Here is a 17,018-nt window from a genome sequence, read left to right as displayed (position 1 = left end):
CCTTTCTTTCCTTCATCTTTTCTTTCCTGTATGTGTTTATGAAAATAAAGGCAGATGTCCAGCTGCACAAGAAGTATGATTAGGGAAGAGAGTACAACTGCTAGGACACACACACACACACACACACACACACACACACACCCCTGGAATATAAGACAGAATATTCACAGCTGTCAAAGATTGCTGTAGGTAAATAAAGTTTTGACTGGAGGATGGCTGCATGCATTTTTTAATGTTACATTTCTGGGTTACTATATGGCAAACTTCATTTTGAAACAAATACTCATTGGATAAATACTAAATGGACTTTGATATATATGAAATAATATTGTGACTAAAAACAGTAAACTATATTTTTCTAAGTAGTTATTTTATGATTTATTACGTTGGTATTTCTCTGGCTACTAGTATTTACTTTTCCCTAATGGGCTTCTTTATGCTTGAGAGAAGTTAGCATGGTAGGATGGTATGCTTCGGATTTTCATACTTTTGTGCCCCTGTTTTGTTTTTTTATATGTAAAGGAATTTTTAAAGTTACCTTGATAGAAATATGCCTTTTGAAAATTACTCCTTTGGTATTTTCCAGGTCTGTGGATTTAAACTTTCTTCCGTCGGTTGATCCTGAAACGGTTCTTCAGACAGGTAAGATTTAAAAAATATTTGTGATAATAATCCAGTAAAACAATTGGATTGATTGGTTCATTAAATAAACATGAATTCAGCATGAATGTGGTACATGTGGAAGGAACTCAAGGGGAAATTTTTGAGGACCAGGGACTGGTTTTGTGGAAGACAGTTTTTCTGTGGACTGGGTGAGGGATGGTTTCAGGATAAAACTGTTCCACCTCAGATCATCAGGCATTAGGCTCTTACAAGGAGCACGCAACCTGGATCCCTCGCGTGCATAGTTCACAATAGGGTTTGTGCTCCTATGAGAATCTGATGCCGCCACTGATCTGACAGGTGGCAGAGCTCAGGTAGTAATGCTTGCTGGCCTGCCACTCACCTCCTGCTGTGTGACCCAGGGTGGGGGTGAGGGGAACCCCAGCTTTATAATATTTTTAAAAATTCATAATAATCTCTCTCTTAATTTGGATTTATTATCTATAAAATGAAGATAAAAATTTTTATTTCACAGGGTTGCTATGAGAATTATTGAACACTTCTTATGTGCCAGACATTGTGTTTATGTATTTTTATTTTTCATTCTCCTAACAAGCCTTTGAGATAATTAGTATTATTTTATCTATTTTGTACTGGAGGAAGCCAAGGCTTAGCAATAGAAAATGACTTGCCTAAGATCAAGTAACTATTAAGCTCTCTCTCCATAGCTAAATCCAAAGCCAAAGCTCTACTGTTTTATAATCATCGATGTAAAAACACTTATCACCTTGCAAAGCCTTGCACATAGTGCTGCCTGATATGTATATTCCAACCCATATATCTCTAGTAGCAGTTTCACAAACTCTAGGAGAATCAAATTGTAATTTTTTCCAATTGAAATACCTCAATTTTATTTCTAATTTTTTTTAATAATAGCTCATAATTCTAATCCTACTGTGTGCCATATACTGTCTGAGCACTTTACGTATGTTAACTCATTTCAGTCCTGTGAAATAGATACTATTGTCATTCCAATTTTAAGATGGGAAAGCTGAAGCATAAAAAGGTTAAGTAACTTATATAGGTTACATAGCTAGTAAATGCTGGAGCTGGGACTTGGACCTAGGCAGTTTGATTTCAAAGCATGCTCTTTGAAATCATTATGCTATGCTGCTTCTCTAATGAAAATGATATCGACAAGGAAAATATTCAGGGTGACAATTGTCAAAGTAGAAAAAAATAAATGTATTCTGATATTCATAGCTTTTATGAATATATAAAAAGACTTTGCACAAACCTTTAAAACAGTTATTTTTTCAGTTATAAAATGTAATAAATAATAAAGAAGTAAATTCTGAATATATTTGTTGTATTGATTCAGGTGTCCTAAGTTCTTCCAGTATGATATACAGCTTATTTTGTTAGAGAACAAAGAAATACTTGTAATCTCTGAATTATTATATATTTAGCAGGTACAGTAGACTGTCAGTAAAAATACTGCTCTAGATTTAAAACTTAATTCCATATATATGTTTTAACAGCTTGAAAGCTTTTTATTTTAATTCATTGAATTAAGAAGCTTTTACAATTTCTATTTTAAATTTAATTTTATATGCTACTAGGTCCTATTTTATATGCTATTAACTTTTAAAGTAAGTATTGAAAGAGAGTATAACACGAAGAGGTTTAGAACAATCATGGGTACTTTTAGAAATCAGAAATACCTCCAAACCATAATAAAAATTCAGTTGCTATATATTGAAAGCCATTTAAATTTAGGATATTATTCTAAATAAGGAAGAGAATTTAAATATGTGTATTGTTTTGATGCCTGAATATTAGTCACAAAAACAATTTTTACCTTATTTACTTTTAAAATTATTTAGTATCTACAGCTTTAGTTGTTGCACATTCTACAATTGTAGTTTCTCATGTATGAGTGGATTTTCTACATGAGTTTGCTGTAATTGAGTCACATTCATTGCAGTTCTAACACTAGTATGGCCTGTTATTATTCACAGTTAATGTATTGTGAAGATTCTTATAACTAGAGATTATATAAATATTATTTTGTACTTGTAATAAAAACTTTCTCCCTTTAATCATTCATTTGTTATACTGTCACCTTTTTTTTAAATGCTGTGATTGAGAATATGGATTAATACTGAAATCCTACAACATATTACTTGGATTAGTACCATCAGACGGAAATCCCACAGTATAATTTTGCTCTACAGGGAAATAGGATTGTTTGGCACAGTATCCTGAGTAGTGAATTCACCAATAACAAAAATGTGATTGATAGAAAAAATATATAAACCATATATATGCCATATTTAATATGTAGTATAGTATTTCTGTGGTGTGTATATGATATATGATATAGCATTTTAATATACTATCTAGTTTACATAATACATATGTACACACACATACATATACATATTAATATGTGCAGTTTTCCTATTTATTGTGATACATAAATTTTTAAGTTCCATTTATAACCTGGTAGATATGTAGGTAGATAGGTTTTAAAAACAAGGGACTAGAATTGAGAATACTGAGAAGTGAGAATTGCATTTCTTTACAGATATTAATTTCAAGTATCTTTTATTTGTAAAGGGCATGAATTGTTATCCGAATTACAGCAGCGTCGATTTAATGGCTCAGATGGAGGGGTTTCATGGTCTCCTATGGATGATGAACTTCTTGCACAGCCACAGGTTATGAAATTATTAGATTCACTCCGAGAGCAATATACCCGCTACCAGGAAGTTTGTAGGCAACGTAGCAAGCGCACACAGTTAGAAGAGATTCAACAGAAGGTAATGCAGGTAGGTGTCTGATTTGAATATATTTAACTCTTTTTAATTCCTTATGATTTCTACTATGTGACTGACTATTAAGTCTTATATATACTATATAGAAAACCTTAGAACACATCAAACTGGATTCTAAAACTTTTAAATTATGTATTGTTTTACAAATAGTATTTGAATTAAAAGTTATGTTATTTTCACAGTGATGACATTGAGCATTCAGCTTAGTGTAACAATGAACTTCAAAAATAACTGGTTCTTGGAAACGTCATCAGTGGTCTCAGTGTATTCTTGCAATAAATAACATTTCATTACTGATACTTGATTTATTCTTAATTTCTAATAACTTAGTATTTTGGTTAATTTAGGTATTACGAAAAGTATTTCTATCCTAACAAAATAACACATGTAATGCAAATGATTCTATTATCGAATTTTTTAATAATATTGATAGAAAATATTAAATGTATTTAGTTGTTAGGAATTTTAATTTCTTTTAAAATTTATTTTTATAAGAAAAGTAGGCTAAAATACTAAAAATACTAAAGGAAGACATTTCTGTTATTTAGATTACACTCTGGATTTTTATGTTGAATAATTAAGAAAATAAATCTTTGAATATTTTATTTAAAAATGCAAACTGGAAATGTCCTAATTTTTAAATCTAGGTTCATTCACTCATTAGATAAACATTTATTAAGTGATTCCTCTGTGGAAGGCATTGTGCTAGGTTTTTTATAGGATATAAAGGTAGACTTGGTTTTTACTATCAATAAGTTTAGGGAGAGAAAGTGTTAAGGGTCACAAGGGCATGAGTGAGAGGTTATGGGCAATTATAGGATGGATTATTTCTCTAGCTGCAAGTAATCTGGGAAGACTTAGTGGGGGAAGTAGCGTTTGAGATTGTCCTCCCAGAATGTATCTGATTTCACCAGGCAGTGGTAGGTTTTGAAAGAACTGGCATTTTGTGGAGGATGAAGAGTAGCATGGTAAATCATAGCAGCATAGAATCTCAAGTTCTGTTGAGGAAAAAGGAAGCAGTAGGCACAGTGGAAAGTGGATGGCCTTTTTGAGTCACAGAGCGTGATCCCAATCCCAGTTTCTCCACTTAGCTGTGTGACCATTCACGATACTTCACCTACCTGAGCCTCGCTTAAACTGTCTTCTTTCTTTCCTCTTTTCTGCTCTTTCTTTCCCTCTCTGCCTTCTTTGCTTAATTGAAACAGGAATAATAATACCCCTTTTGAAAGGCTAGTGTTTGCAGAGAACCCAGCTCTCAATCAGTGGTAGTTATTAAATGTATTTCTTTTGAACTAGAGACTACTTTAGAGGTCTAGTGTAGTTGCTGGCAAACTTCTGTAAAATTCCAGACATTTAGACTTTGTGGACCATACGGTCTTTCTTGCAGCTGTGGCTGCTTAACTCTGCCATTATAGTACAAGAGCAGATATAGACATTGTATAAACCAACATGTGTGGCCATTCTCCAATAAACTTTTATTTATTATACAAAAACAGGTGGTGGGCCAGAATTGGCCTGCACAATTGATCTAGTTCGTGACTTCTCAAATTAGAGCATCAGGATGTCATGGGAAAAAAGATTTGAAAGGAAGGAAGGAGTTGGATCATGGAAGATGTTGAATTTCAGGCAAAAGGATTTAGAATTTATTCCATGATAACCACATATAAACTGGAGATTTCTGAGCATATGTTAATTGTATGTGGCTTTTTCCATGGACTTCATTCATAAGTTAAAGGGTTTGTTTTAAATTCAGGTAAGTTTTAGCCCATTAGCTTGAGATTATCTAAGAAAACCGCTAAGATAGAGTAGCAGAGCAGTACAAAAATCATATTCTGAACCCAAATAATCTGAATCTACCGTCTTCTACCACTTCCAAGCTGCTTGACCTTGGGGAAAAAGAAAGTCCTTATGTCATAGTCTCCTCTTCAGTAAGCAGAGGATAACAACAGTAACCACAACAACAACAACAACAATCATACCTACTTAATAGGACTGTTACAAGAATTAAAGAAGATAATTTTTATAAAATATTTAGTGTCTGGCACATAATGAGTCTTCTATTAATAACATCTATTAGTACATCCATTCAAAAAAAAAAATGTCTACAATAGTATGACATTGTCCTAGGCTCAGCAATGTGATGGTGAGTAAAAATAGGGTTCTTGCTTCATGGGACATAATTACATGATGACACAAACAGCTGTGAAATTGCAGCTATGCCAGGTGCCAAGAAGGAGAGTGATGGGAGTAGGGTTACGATGAGTAAGAAGATATTAGAGATGAATCATATTTCTGACTTGTAAGACTTGTTGTCTTAGTTTGCAAGATAATGGTGTTGCCCACCTAGGGAACATTGGGCAAGATTTGGATATTACTGTGGATGCAAAATAGTGTGGAGAATCATGAGTTTGGTTTCAGACTTGTTAAGTATGAGGTGACTGTGACTTCTAAGAGCATATGTAGAAGGGTAGTCCACAACAGGTCCAGACTTCGAAGTCTGGGCTGGGGTATATTTGTTTGTCATCTGTGTGTGAATGGTAATTAAAAGCATTGATGTGGATGAAAATTGTCCGAAGAGAAAGCTGAGAGAGGTAAGAAGAGTGCTTTAAACTGAACTTTGAGAAACCCTAACATTTCATGGCAAGGTAGAGGAGCATACACCTGAAAAGGCAGTGAAGGACTGGCCAGAGATGAGAAAGTGTGAAGAGTTCTTTGTCATGGAAACCAAGGGAAGAAAGCATTTCAGGGAAGGAGTTACAACCCTGTCAAATGCTGTTGAAAGGTTGAATAAAAGGACTTAAAATGTCTGTTAGAAAGCACAAGATTGAGGTCACTGGTGACCACAGGGCATGGAGTGGCAAGGCCAAGAGCAACAGTGGAGTGAGTTCAGGAATGAAAGGGAGGTGTGGTGAAGGAAGCAATGAGTATAGACAAGTGGTTGGTAACTCTGTCTCTGAAGGAAAGAGGAGAAATAGAGTAATGGCTATAAGTGGTGGAAGAGGGGTTGTATTGCTTTGCGAGGGCTGCCGTAGCAAACAGACTAAGTGATTTAACAACAGAAATTTATTTTCTTGCAGTTCTGAGATCAGGATGTCAGCAGGATTGGTTCCTTTGAGGGTCATGAGGGAATGCTCTGTTCCAGCCTCTCTCCTTGACTTGACGATGGCCATCTTCTGCCTGTCTTCACATTGTCTTCTCTCTGTATGTGTCTGTGTCCAGATTTCCTCTCCTTATAAGGATACCAGTCATATATTTAGATTGGGCCCACCCTAAAGACCTTATTTTAGGTTAGGTTAATTACCTCTTTAAAGACTGTCTCCTAATAAATATTGTTAGAATCTGAGGTACTGGGGGTCAGGACTTCAACAGATGTATTTTTGAGGGGAGGGACACAATTCAGCCTATAGGAGGGGTAAGGATAGTTGTTCTTTCTTTTCATGATATGAAAAACTTTAAAGATTGCTGGAAAGTGTAGGGGGGAGAGGTTGAATACACAAGAGAGAAGGAATAATTAATACTATCGAGTTCCCAACAAGGTGGATGTAAACAGAATCAAAGCACAATAGAAGGGATTCGCTTTAGAATGTAAGAGTGAGAGCTCCTTCTGTGTCGCAGGAAGGATGGCTAGGATTACCATAGGACCATGAGGTTCCTATGACCTCTGGCCAGTAACAGACCAGTTACACAGACAGCAGGAATACAGCAAAGTTAATTATTGCAGGGCACCGAGCAAGGAAATGGGAGGAGACCCTCAAATCCATCTCTTCGAGGAGTTCTGAGCTGGAGTTTTTAAGGAGATCATGAAGGGTAAGGGGCTGGAAAATTGGGGTTGTTGATTGGTTGAGGCAAGGGAGAGGAAGTCAGCAGGATGTGGAAACTGCATCATTTGGTGAGTCGGCGTCTTGTGGGGCCCCTCAGACCAGCGGAGTCAGTGGGGTCCTTCAAACCAGCTGGCAGAGTAGTTTTGTCAGTATGCAGGGCCTGAAGGAATGTCTCAAAGTGAAAACTTAACGATTCATAATGTTTAGGTTGTTATCTATAGAACAGTTAAGGGGAACTATAATCTTGTAACAGGGTCCGTGATTCTAGGTCAGTAGGCACCAAACAGCTACGAGGAAGCAGGTGAAACTGATCTGACCTAACAATTAATGTTCAACATGCTGCAAGCTTGGTATATTTTCATTTCTCCCCCTTCTTTCTTCCCTGATTAATTTTATAAAGTTTATAGGGGCGGTTTTAGGATGAGTCCAGAGGTGCTCTGTGTGTAAATCAGGCATCAGGAAGTTTGAAGGAGTTACTGTGTGATGTGTCTTTTTTTCATAAAGAGGAAAAGGCTGTCTGCTTGATGGTACAAATTGCAGGGGTGATGGTACAAATTGCAGGGGTGATGGTTAAAGAGGATCAGTGGTTTGAATAGAGTGGCGGTGATTAAAAATTTTCTTTTTGGGGAATCAAAGAGTGAAATTATCACTGTCAACCTAAGTAACAGTGAGAGGCTCTTTAAAAGGAAGAGATTATTTGTTTTAGAGAATAGAACATTACAATGGGAATACGCATGTCATAGTAAGCTGTGTGCATATTCAGAGAGGGAAGACGTTTTTAAAGGAAAAAAATGAGGATTACATAATTGTTTTGAAATAATTGTCTTTGGTTCTAAAGATCAATAACAAGGGCGATGCGTGTCTGATATTGGACAGGCAATTGCTGGACAGATGTCCTTGTGGAAGGATTTTTTTTTTTTTTTTGAGACAGGGTTTCAGTCTATTACCCAGGCTGGAGTGCAGAGACCTGATCATGGCTCATTGCAGCCTTGACCTCCCAGGCTCAGGTGACCCTCCCACCTCAGCCTCCCGAGTAGCTGGGACTACAAACACATGCCACCATGCCCAGCTGGTTTTTTTTTTTTTTTTTTGTATTTTGTGTAGAAATGGTGTTTCACCATGCCTCCCAGGCTGCAGAAGTATTTTTTTGTGTGAAGTTGCAATGCCTTTGTGTATAGTTTTGATTTTTGCAGTCCTTTGTGATAGTTTTTGTTAGCAGGCATACAAGCATGAGAACCTCTCACCATGGCTTTCTCTGGCACTATTTGTCAGAGTTGTTTATTTTTTCCCCAATATTAGTGACTCCATTTTGATTCGGACAACTTTCACATCACAAAAATGTAGCTGTATTTTGGGGTAGTGTTGATCTTGAATTTATTGCAGAACCTTTCTGACTTTTTATGTAACCCTATCTGACAAATAATGGCTGGCTGTTGAGGTTCAGGCACCAAAAACATGGGTGACAGGATTTATCCAGCATTTGTACTTTGCTAAATGGGTTAAGTGATTATGACAGAAAGAGGGGCAAAGGAGTTAATGTATTGGCAAACACGTTTTTAAATGACGGACCAGCTCAACTGGGTAAGGAAGAAACTGGAGAAAGGAGATGACGATGATTATATTTATAATGATGGTGATGATGGTAACGAGATTACTGTTAAAAACTGGTAAACTTCATATTCAGTTTTCTTTATCAGGATAACAAGTGAATTTGTTTGAACAATAATATTCAGCATATAATGTTTTCCGCACTCTGTTTTTCACAGGTCACATTTTAAGGAAATATCTATATCCCTTGCCAAAATGATTACTGTATGATAATATATATTGAATATATAGTAACATTCATCATATGTTGGTCACACAGAGCATGAATCGTACTATTTTCAGTCTTACAAATTTGACGAAAATGTGAAAATTTTTTTGCTTGTATAAAGATAATTATAAACTGAGTATCTATCTCTGTGTTAAATCAGTGAAAATTGAATTGTTTCAAACTTCTTTTGTACTGACTCATCACTAAAAACATAATGCAAGAGGAATCAATTACTTTGATAGATAAATTATGTAAGTAATAACCATGATATTTGTCCGTGTTTTCCCACAGTTCAAATCGGTAGCACAAGACTTCATGTGGTATGCAGAGATTCTCCATACTGCTGCTGCTGTTACAGTTAAAAATTAGATTTCACATGCTTCTGGGTAGCAGACAGTGCCACTTCACCGAAATGTGCTACCATTATGCTCATTATTTATTGTGGCAGTAATTACTGCCAGCACTGCAAGTGTTATTTCTAGAATCATCCATGTGCTTTTCTTCCTCTGTAGAGAGGAATCATAGATGCCAAATAGAATACACTGCATTGCATAAGCATACAGCTGGAGGCTGTATTCTCAGTTCTCCATACTCTTTCTCCAGGTTAGATGGTTGACATTTGCTTGACATGCCTTTCTGCCTGGTTTGACTTTGCATACTTCTACATGTTCTGTCATGCAGTTTTTAAAAATGAGCCTAGCCATGCAAGAAGCATGGATAGTCACAAGCATTTTTAGCCAGTGTAAATATTTTTCATGGTGGATTCTAAAAGCATAGCTCCAAGGTTATGCTTTGCATATAAATGTAACCATTTGAAGGGTCACGTTGATATGGATTGGGCATAGAACTGTTTTTCCAGTAAGTTAATATTCAGATTAATTGAACAAGATGTCCTGATTGAAATTAAGTTATAACCTAGTTTGTCAAACTGCCATTATTAATGCATTTACATAGACTTGTTTACTGGGGCATCAACCTCAATTTGCATCATTTTTATTAGAAATAGACATATATTTACTATGTCTACATTACTGATGTTGTATACTAAGGGAAACTACTTTCAGCCTATATTAAGGCCATATATATATATTTCAGCCTATGTTAAGGCCATATATATATATATGTCCATTACTATGTAACTGGTTTTTTGAGGCAAAGAGATATCCTTGCTTTATTTAAGATTTATTTTTCAATTTACGGCATTTTAAAAGTTCCATGTTAATGAATTGTTTATCCCCAGCTATCACGATTTATATTAACCTGCTTCTTTTGTTTCTAGATTAGTCTAAAATCAAAGTCTAAATGTTTAATGATGTCTTAAGTTTCTAAAAACTATACATTGTTAGTTAAATTTTTTAGATGCATTTGTTCCACTTTTATTTTTATAACTTAGATATTTCTAGTAAAATAATTATATTATTTAAAATACTTAAAAGTCATTTTATCACTATGTTTCTATATCTGTATTTGTAACACGTAGTGATAAATGAGAAGCAATTGATTCCCAAAAAAGACATGGAAAATTGTTCTAAAATGTTTACCTATGTTTCCTTAAAACTCGTTCTTTTTATTTCTATTTTTTAAAGTGTCGGATGCAGTAGTTCAGAGACTTTCTCAAGAAAGTCAGGGTTGTTATTGTAAAATGCAGATGTGAAATAAACTTCATAAAGAGTTAGTGGACAGAGGGAACTAGGCTACAGAAAAAGTAAGAAAAGCATAGAGGCTAACAATTATTAGTATCATTACTGTGCTGTCTTACATATAATGACTGACATAATCCTGACAACAGCCCTGTACTGTAGGTATCATTAACATCATTTAAAAGATGAGGAACTAAAGTCTTTCAACTAGAAGAAGCAGAGCCAGAATTCAGACCCACTAGTAGTGGCAGAACGAGAATTCAGAATCATGGCTAGGGCTTTCTTTATATCACACTGCTTACCTGTCTCTTTTGTGAAAAAGTGATACTTTCCCCAAGCTAGCAGAGAGAAACAGAATCCTAGTACCCTAGCCCTCCAAAGATAACTCATACAGAAGAGTAAAGCAGAAAAAGTGGATGTGTTGAGGAAAAAACCATTGCACTCTAAAGAGCATCTGATAATACAATTTTGCAGATGAACTTAGCGCTGTGAAAACAGAGTTTAGCCAATAGAAAGTTATAGCACTTAGGCTGTTCCACTGAGTCAACAATAATACTTTGACTTTTTTGTTCTTGAGTTTTGCTCTCTAGATTTTTGGGTTTTGTTTTTCTTGAGACAGGGTCTCACCCTGTCACCCAGGCTGGAGTGCAGTGGTGCAATCTCAGCTTACCGCAACCTCCGCCTCCCAGGCTCAAACGATTCTCCAATCTCAGCCTCCTGAGCAGCTGGGACTATAGGTGTGCATGCCACGGCTGGCTAATTTTTGTATTTTTAGTAGAGACAGGGTCTCACTATGTTGCTCAGGCTGGTCTTGAACTCCTGAGCTCAAGCCATCTGCCCACCTCAGCCTCCCAAAGTGCTGGGATTACAGGTATGAGCCACTGTGCCTAGCCTTCTCTCTAGTATTAAGCCTTATAAAGAGAAAGGACAAGTTTATATATTAATATTAATTCTTTAAGACTCTAGAACATAAATGAACAAAGAACATATGAAGGGATAAATCACAAAATATCACATACCTTGAATAAGCAAACATTTGCAATGTATTCAATCACTAATCTTTAAAAGATACATGGAAAGATTTCTGTTTTTTCAATTGGCAGAAGTATTTTAAAAACAATAGTCAGTTTGGGCCGGGGGCGGTGGCTCACGCCTGTAATCCCAGCACTTTGGGAGGCCGAGGCAGGTGGATCATGAGGTCAGGAGTTTGAGACCAGCCTGGCCAAGATGGTGAAACCCCGTCTCTACTAAAAATAGAAAAATTAGCCAGGTGTGGTGGTGGGCACCTGTAATCCCAGCTACCTGGGAGGCTGAGACAGGAGAATCGCTTGAACCTGGGAGGCAGAGGTTGCAGTGAGCCGTGATTGTGCCACTGTACTCTAGCCTGGGCAACAGAGCAAGACTCCGTCTCAAAAACAAACAAAAAACAACAAAAAAACCAATAGTTTGTATACATTATAGAGGTTATTGTAGATCAAACTATCATTAATTGGTGGATGTTTCAGATAGAAACGAGTTTTAGAGAGCAATTTTATAAAGTATATTAACAGTCAATAGTTTGTATACCTTGTAGAGGTTATTTACAGTTCAAACTGTCATTAATTGGGTATTTCAGATAGAAACAAGAGCTTTAGAGAGCAATTTTATAAAGTATATTAACAAGCATTAGTATTACATCATCATTGGACCCAAGAAGATCTCTATTGGAAAACCTTTCCAATCTCTATTGGAAACCTTTCCTGGGAAAATAAAACAGAGAAAAAAACATTATATGTAACTGCTGTATATATGTTAGTCATAGAATTACTTAGAATTGATGGAAATTGGAAACATTCTATGTTCCCAACAATAGAGAATTGAAGTATTGATAGCAGGTACAATAGTTATTTGAGGCAGTACATTACTTAGCTCTTAATAAGAGTGGGTTGATTGGTTGGTTGGTTGGACAGATGGGAGAGATGGAGGCAGGCAGGCAACAGGATTGGCCTTCTGAAAAAAGGATTTGCAAAGTCATTGAAAATTATGTTATAATAACAATAGCCAAGTGGAAAATCATTAAAGTATTATAGTTTAATGCTAAGTGAAAAACAGGATGAAAACTACTTGTTATCTATGAGAATTGGCTATAACACTGAAATCTGGAGTAGCACATGAAAACCCTTATGCAGGTGAAAAAATAATGGAAGGAAATAGAATATGGTTGTCCCTTGGTATTTGTGGTGGATTGGTTCAAGGACGCCCTGCAGACTGTGGATACCAAGATCAAAGATGTTCAAGTCTCATATAAAATGGCATAATATTTGCATATAACCTATGGATACCCTCTTATATATATTAAATGAACTCTAGATTACTTATAGTATCTTATACAATGCAGATGCTATGAAAATAGCTGTTACAGTGTACTGGCTTATTATTTGTATCTTTAAATTGTTGTATTGTTATTTTTTTGTGCTTGATTTTTTTTTTTCCCCAAATATATTCAATCTGTGATTGGTTGAATTCAGGCATGAAAATCTGTGGATATCCAGACAGGGCTGAGTGTGTATGTGATTTTTATGATGTGGTATTTTTATATAATTATAAAAAGATCCATGAACTTAGATTTAGAAATATATTTTTTAACCTGGTAACAGCAGAAATGTATATCTGCACTGCTCTTTTATAAAGTTCTACGTTAAGCCTACCCACTGGGTCTATAATATTATGCTGCAGTGATACCCCATTCACTTCTTGGGAGCTATCCTGAGTTTAGATTTAGGATACAACCATACATCTATTCTTAAATTCCTTTTTCTAATTTGGCAAAAGGTAAAGCTTGGTAATACCATTTTTTCCACTAAAATTACTCCACAATGTGTTTGTAGTTTCAGAGTGTATATGATTGTGGGTAGAGTGTCAGCACAATCCTCTCCTTTTGCATGAGAACTTGATTTTTGCTTAACCCTCTAGCTCTGTTCCCCTGAAGACCTGATTAAAAATTGGAATGTCAACTATGTTACTAGGCAATATTGCTTGTAGTAAACATTATTCCAGATCTGGACTGGGAGAATTATTAATATATGATGGAAGGCATAACTTGGGGTGGGGATCCTTGAGTTTAGTGACTCATAATGGGCATAGTCCTGTGGGGTATCACGTTTTTGATGCCAGAGTGTCTCCCATATCTGCCCCATACTGATCTCATCTCCTTATACCTGCTTGAGGGACTCAGCTGAAGAACTCCTGATGCTGTCATCCTGGCAAACTATAGTTCCCACCCTATATCCTTACTAGCAGACTGGTGCCATTGGGGCCTATTGTGGGTCTGAATGTTGGTTGATCCTAAGAAGATTCCAAGAGGGTATTTATTACATTAGTATAATTCTAATTAGTGTTTAATTTTATCTTTGAAGTGATAAAGTAGTATATTAACTTTATAGTAGTTAATTCAGTCAGTGTTTTCAATGCTTGGGAAGAACATTAGACTATGAGTTAGAACATATGGTTGTTAGTCCAGTTTTTCAATAATGGATTGTGTTATCTTGGGCAAGTCACTTAATCTCTTTGAAACTCAGTTTTCTTAAATGTTAGTTAAGAACTTTGACTGATATCATTTCTGATTTTTCTTCCAAATCCAAGTCTTATGATTCTCTGATTCTCTTATCGTAAGTTCATTTTTAATCCTCTTTTATAGAAGCATTCCAGATTTCTTTTAGCCTGGAAGATGATCAGATAGCTGAAAGCTTGTGATGCTACAGTGTACCTTCTTCCACATTTAAGTTTTGAAAATGTTGTCACATTATAGCTATGTAGTTCCAAAAGAAACATTTACTGCCTATGTGATAGAATGTAAATAATTTACATTAAAAATAATTGGGGAACTTTGGGAGGAGAAAAATAAATTAGAATGAAAGTTTGAAAAGTTTCTGATTCTTTAAAAATGTTATCTCAACTTTTGTTTATAGGTTGTGAACTGGCTAGAAGGGCCTGGATCAGAACAACTAAGAGCCCAGTGGGGCATTGGAGACTCCATTAGGGCCTCCCAGGCCCTACAGCAGAAACACGAAGAGATTGAGAGCCAGCACAGTGTGAGAGGCTTTTTCCTCTGCAAGTTACAATGCTGTTATGAACGTGGGTAATTAGTAGCATATGTGGTACTGAGTGATAAGTTGCTGCAAACTTTGGTATGGGGCATGAATTACAGTTTGTTAAGTGCCTAGAGGTCATAAAGTACATTTTGATTACTTAGTACATGTTAATTAGAAGGTTGTTTTTGGTTTTGTCTCTAATGCAGTTTAATTATATTTTTATAGAAGCACAATTTGCATGAAATTTTAAAAGCTACAGTGACAGAAAAAAGAGTGATAATACAAAAATAGAGCTTTCATCTGTAGTCTCTGTGACAGAAACTTCTGTTTTCAAGTCCCCCCCACCCCCGCTTTATTGGGAGTATATAGTACAATTCAATGCCTGAGAGTGATAGCAGAATTGCTGCATTAAACACAACTGATGGAGAGTAAGTCCAGAGGGTGCAGAATATTTTTCCATTCTCTGAGCATTTAGGGGTCCCTTTTGTATTTGTGAAAGGGGTAATCAGACAAATCACAGATATAAAATTGGGAAATAAGTAGATTCTTAAGCAGATTATAGATAATAATTGTTAAAGATAATTTAAAACTCAACAACTTGTTACGTGAAAGAAGCTGGTGTTCGTTAAGCTCCTGCTCTGTTATAGTTAATTCTTCATTACTGAGGAAGAGATCATCCAATTTGTGGATGGGGTAGCTCACCCGCCTCTCCCCAAGGTCATATTACTTTGGTAATTTAAAATAGTTTAAATACAAAATTGGAAAAAATAAAATTTGAATCCATTAATTCCCTTCTCCTTAGATTGTCTTAAAAAAGTTGGTCAAAATGTTACACTCTGGACCCAGATGAGCATTAAGTATCATCGGAACATTAATTTCTGCAACGTTTCTTCTTTCCTCTAATTATGTTGGATAGTATTTATTAGGAAATGTCCATTTTTAACTAAACAAGATTAAAGAATAAGTAATATGGTTTGCTTGGGAATAAATTTGAATGAGTAAATTTCATCTTTACTAGAATTTAACGATATCTGATTCTTATTTTTCTTCTAAATATATTCCATTTTGCTTAGTTTCCTCATATTGCTTTCTTTATAATATTCTGTAAGTCAGGTATAACAATTACTGGTACTGGCAGAAAAATCTACTTACTATACCCTAAAGCAGTTGTAATCTAGCTGAAGGAATAATAAGAGATATTACAAGGTTTGGAATTGTCTAAAGGCACTACACATATATTCCTTGCAATTTTTCTAATTAGTACTTGTAAAAAACTTGAAAATGAAATCTCATAATTGAAAATTGATTTATTTTATGCATTTCACAGGTTCCAACATAATGGTTCTTCCTTTTATACTAAAATAATCATATTACAAACCCTGTTCCTGAGGATATAATCTTTTAATTCTCTTGGTACTTTTAAAATAACTTAATGTTTTGATTTTTTTTAACATGGATTGTGATTTATTTGAACCTGGTAGACTGTTCTAGAACATGTTACTATAGTTAGAGTCTACAATTTGTTCCTCTCTTTAGTTCCTAAAAACTGTATTTACTATAGAACATTCTAGACTTCACCTAAGGGGATTTAGTTATGAAAGTATTCCAAAAGTTATTTTTAGGAAGGACACATGGCACACGAGGATTCTAAAGACAGGATTTATCTATATTTTATTATTTTTTTAAATGCCAAGAGAAATAATTATAGTTAGAAATTGGATTGTATACATACTGTACTGTACTCTAAGTTTACAAAAAGAATTCAAAAGCAAATTTTATATTGCATATAGTTGGATGAAATTGTAGATGATATACATAGAAATTGCTGTGTTCAGATGTTGGTTTTGTATTTTTAATATATTTATAAGGTTTTCAAAATCAGCTTAAAGAAACATTGCTTAAGGGTGGCCCTTCCCATGTGCTTAAGCTTACTTATAATGTGGAACCAGTATATAAAACTTTTGAATTACAAAATACCTTATAGATTATTCTGATATCTTCATCTTATTTTATAGATGAAAAAACTGGGAAGCTACATTTTTCAATCAATGAATAGTTGGACTATTGTTGAGACGCAGATCTCTTGACACCTGGGGGGATCCTTTCTCTAGCTGTCTCTTAGAGAAAGCTACTAAATTTTACAGATATGCTTAAGCTACAGTATTTTTTCATTTTTTCATTCCTAAGTACTTTTAATACTTAGGAATGTACATATACATTGACATCTA

General features: G+C 35.2%; 1 protein-coding gene across 3 annotated transcripts in view; it reads left to right on the top strand.

The window, feature by feature from the left end:
- The window catches only part of SESTD1 (SEC14 and spectrin domain containing 1), a 151,536-nt gene that overhangs the window by 113,369 nt on the left and 21,149 nt on the right, over positions 1 to 17,018 (top strand). For all 3 annotated transcript variants that reach the window (XM_024243509.3, XM_024243510.3, XM_054549560.2), the window contains 3 exons: positions 587 to 642; positions 3,226 to 3,437; positions 14,668 to 14,790. In XM_024243509.3, the coding sequence (XP_024099277.1) occupies positions 587 to 642; positions 3,226 to 3,437; positions 14,668 to 14,790 (391 nt within the window). The remainder of the gene's footprint in view (positions 1 to 586; positions 643 to 3,225; positions 3,438 to 14,667; positions 14,791 to 17,018) is intronic.

The sequence above is a fragment of the Pongo abelii genome, chromosome 11, assembly GCF_028885655.2.
Source record: "Pongo abelii isolate AG06213 chromosome 11, NHGRI_mPonAbe1-v2.0_pri, whole genome shotgun sequence".
In the NCBI taxonomy this organism is placed as follows: Eukaryota; Metazoa; Chordata; class Mammalia; order Primates; family Hominidae; genus Pongo; species Pongo abelii.
Note: the sequence above shows the minus strand (reverse complement) of the source record. Positions and strands in the feature narration are given on the sequence as shown.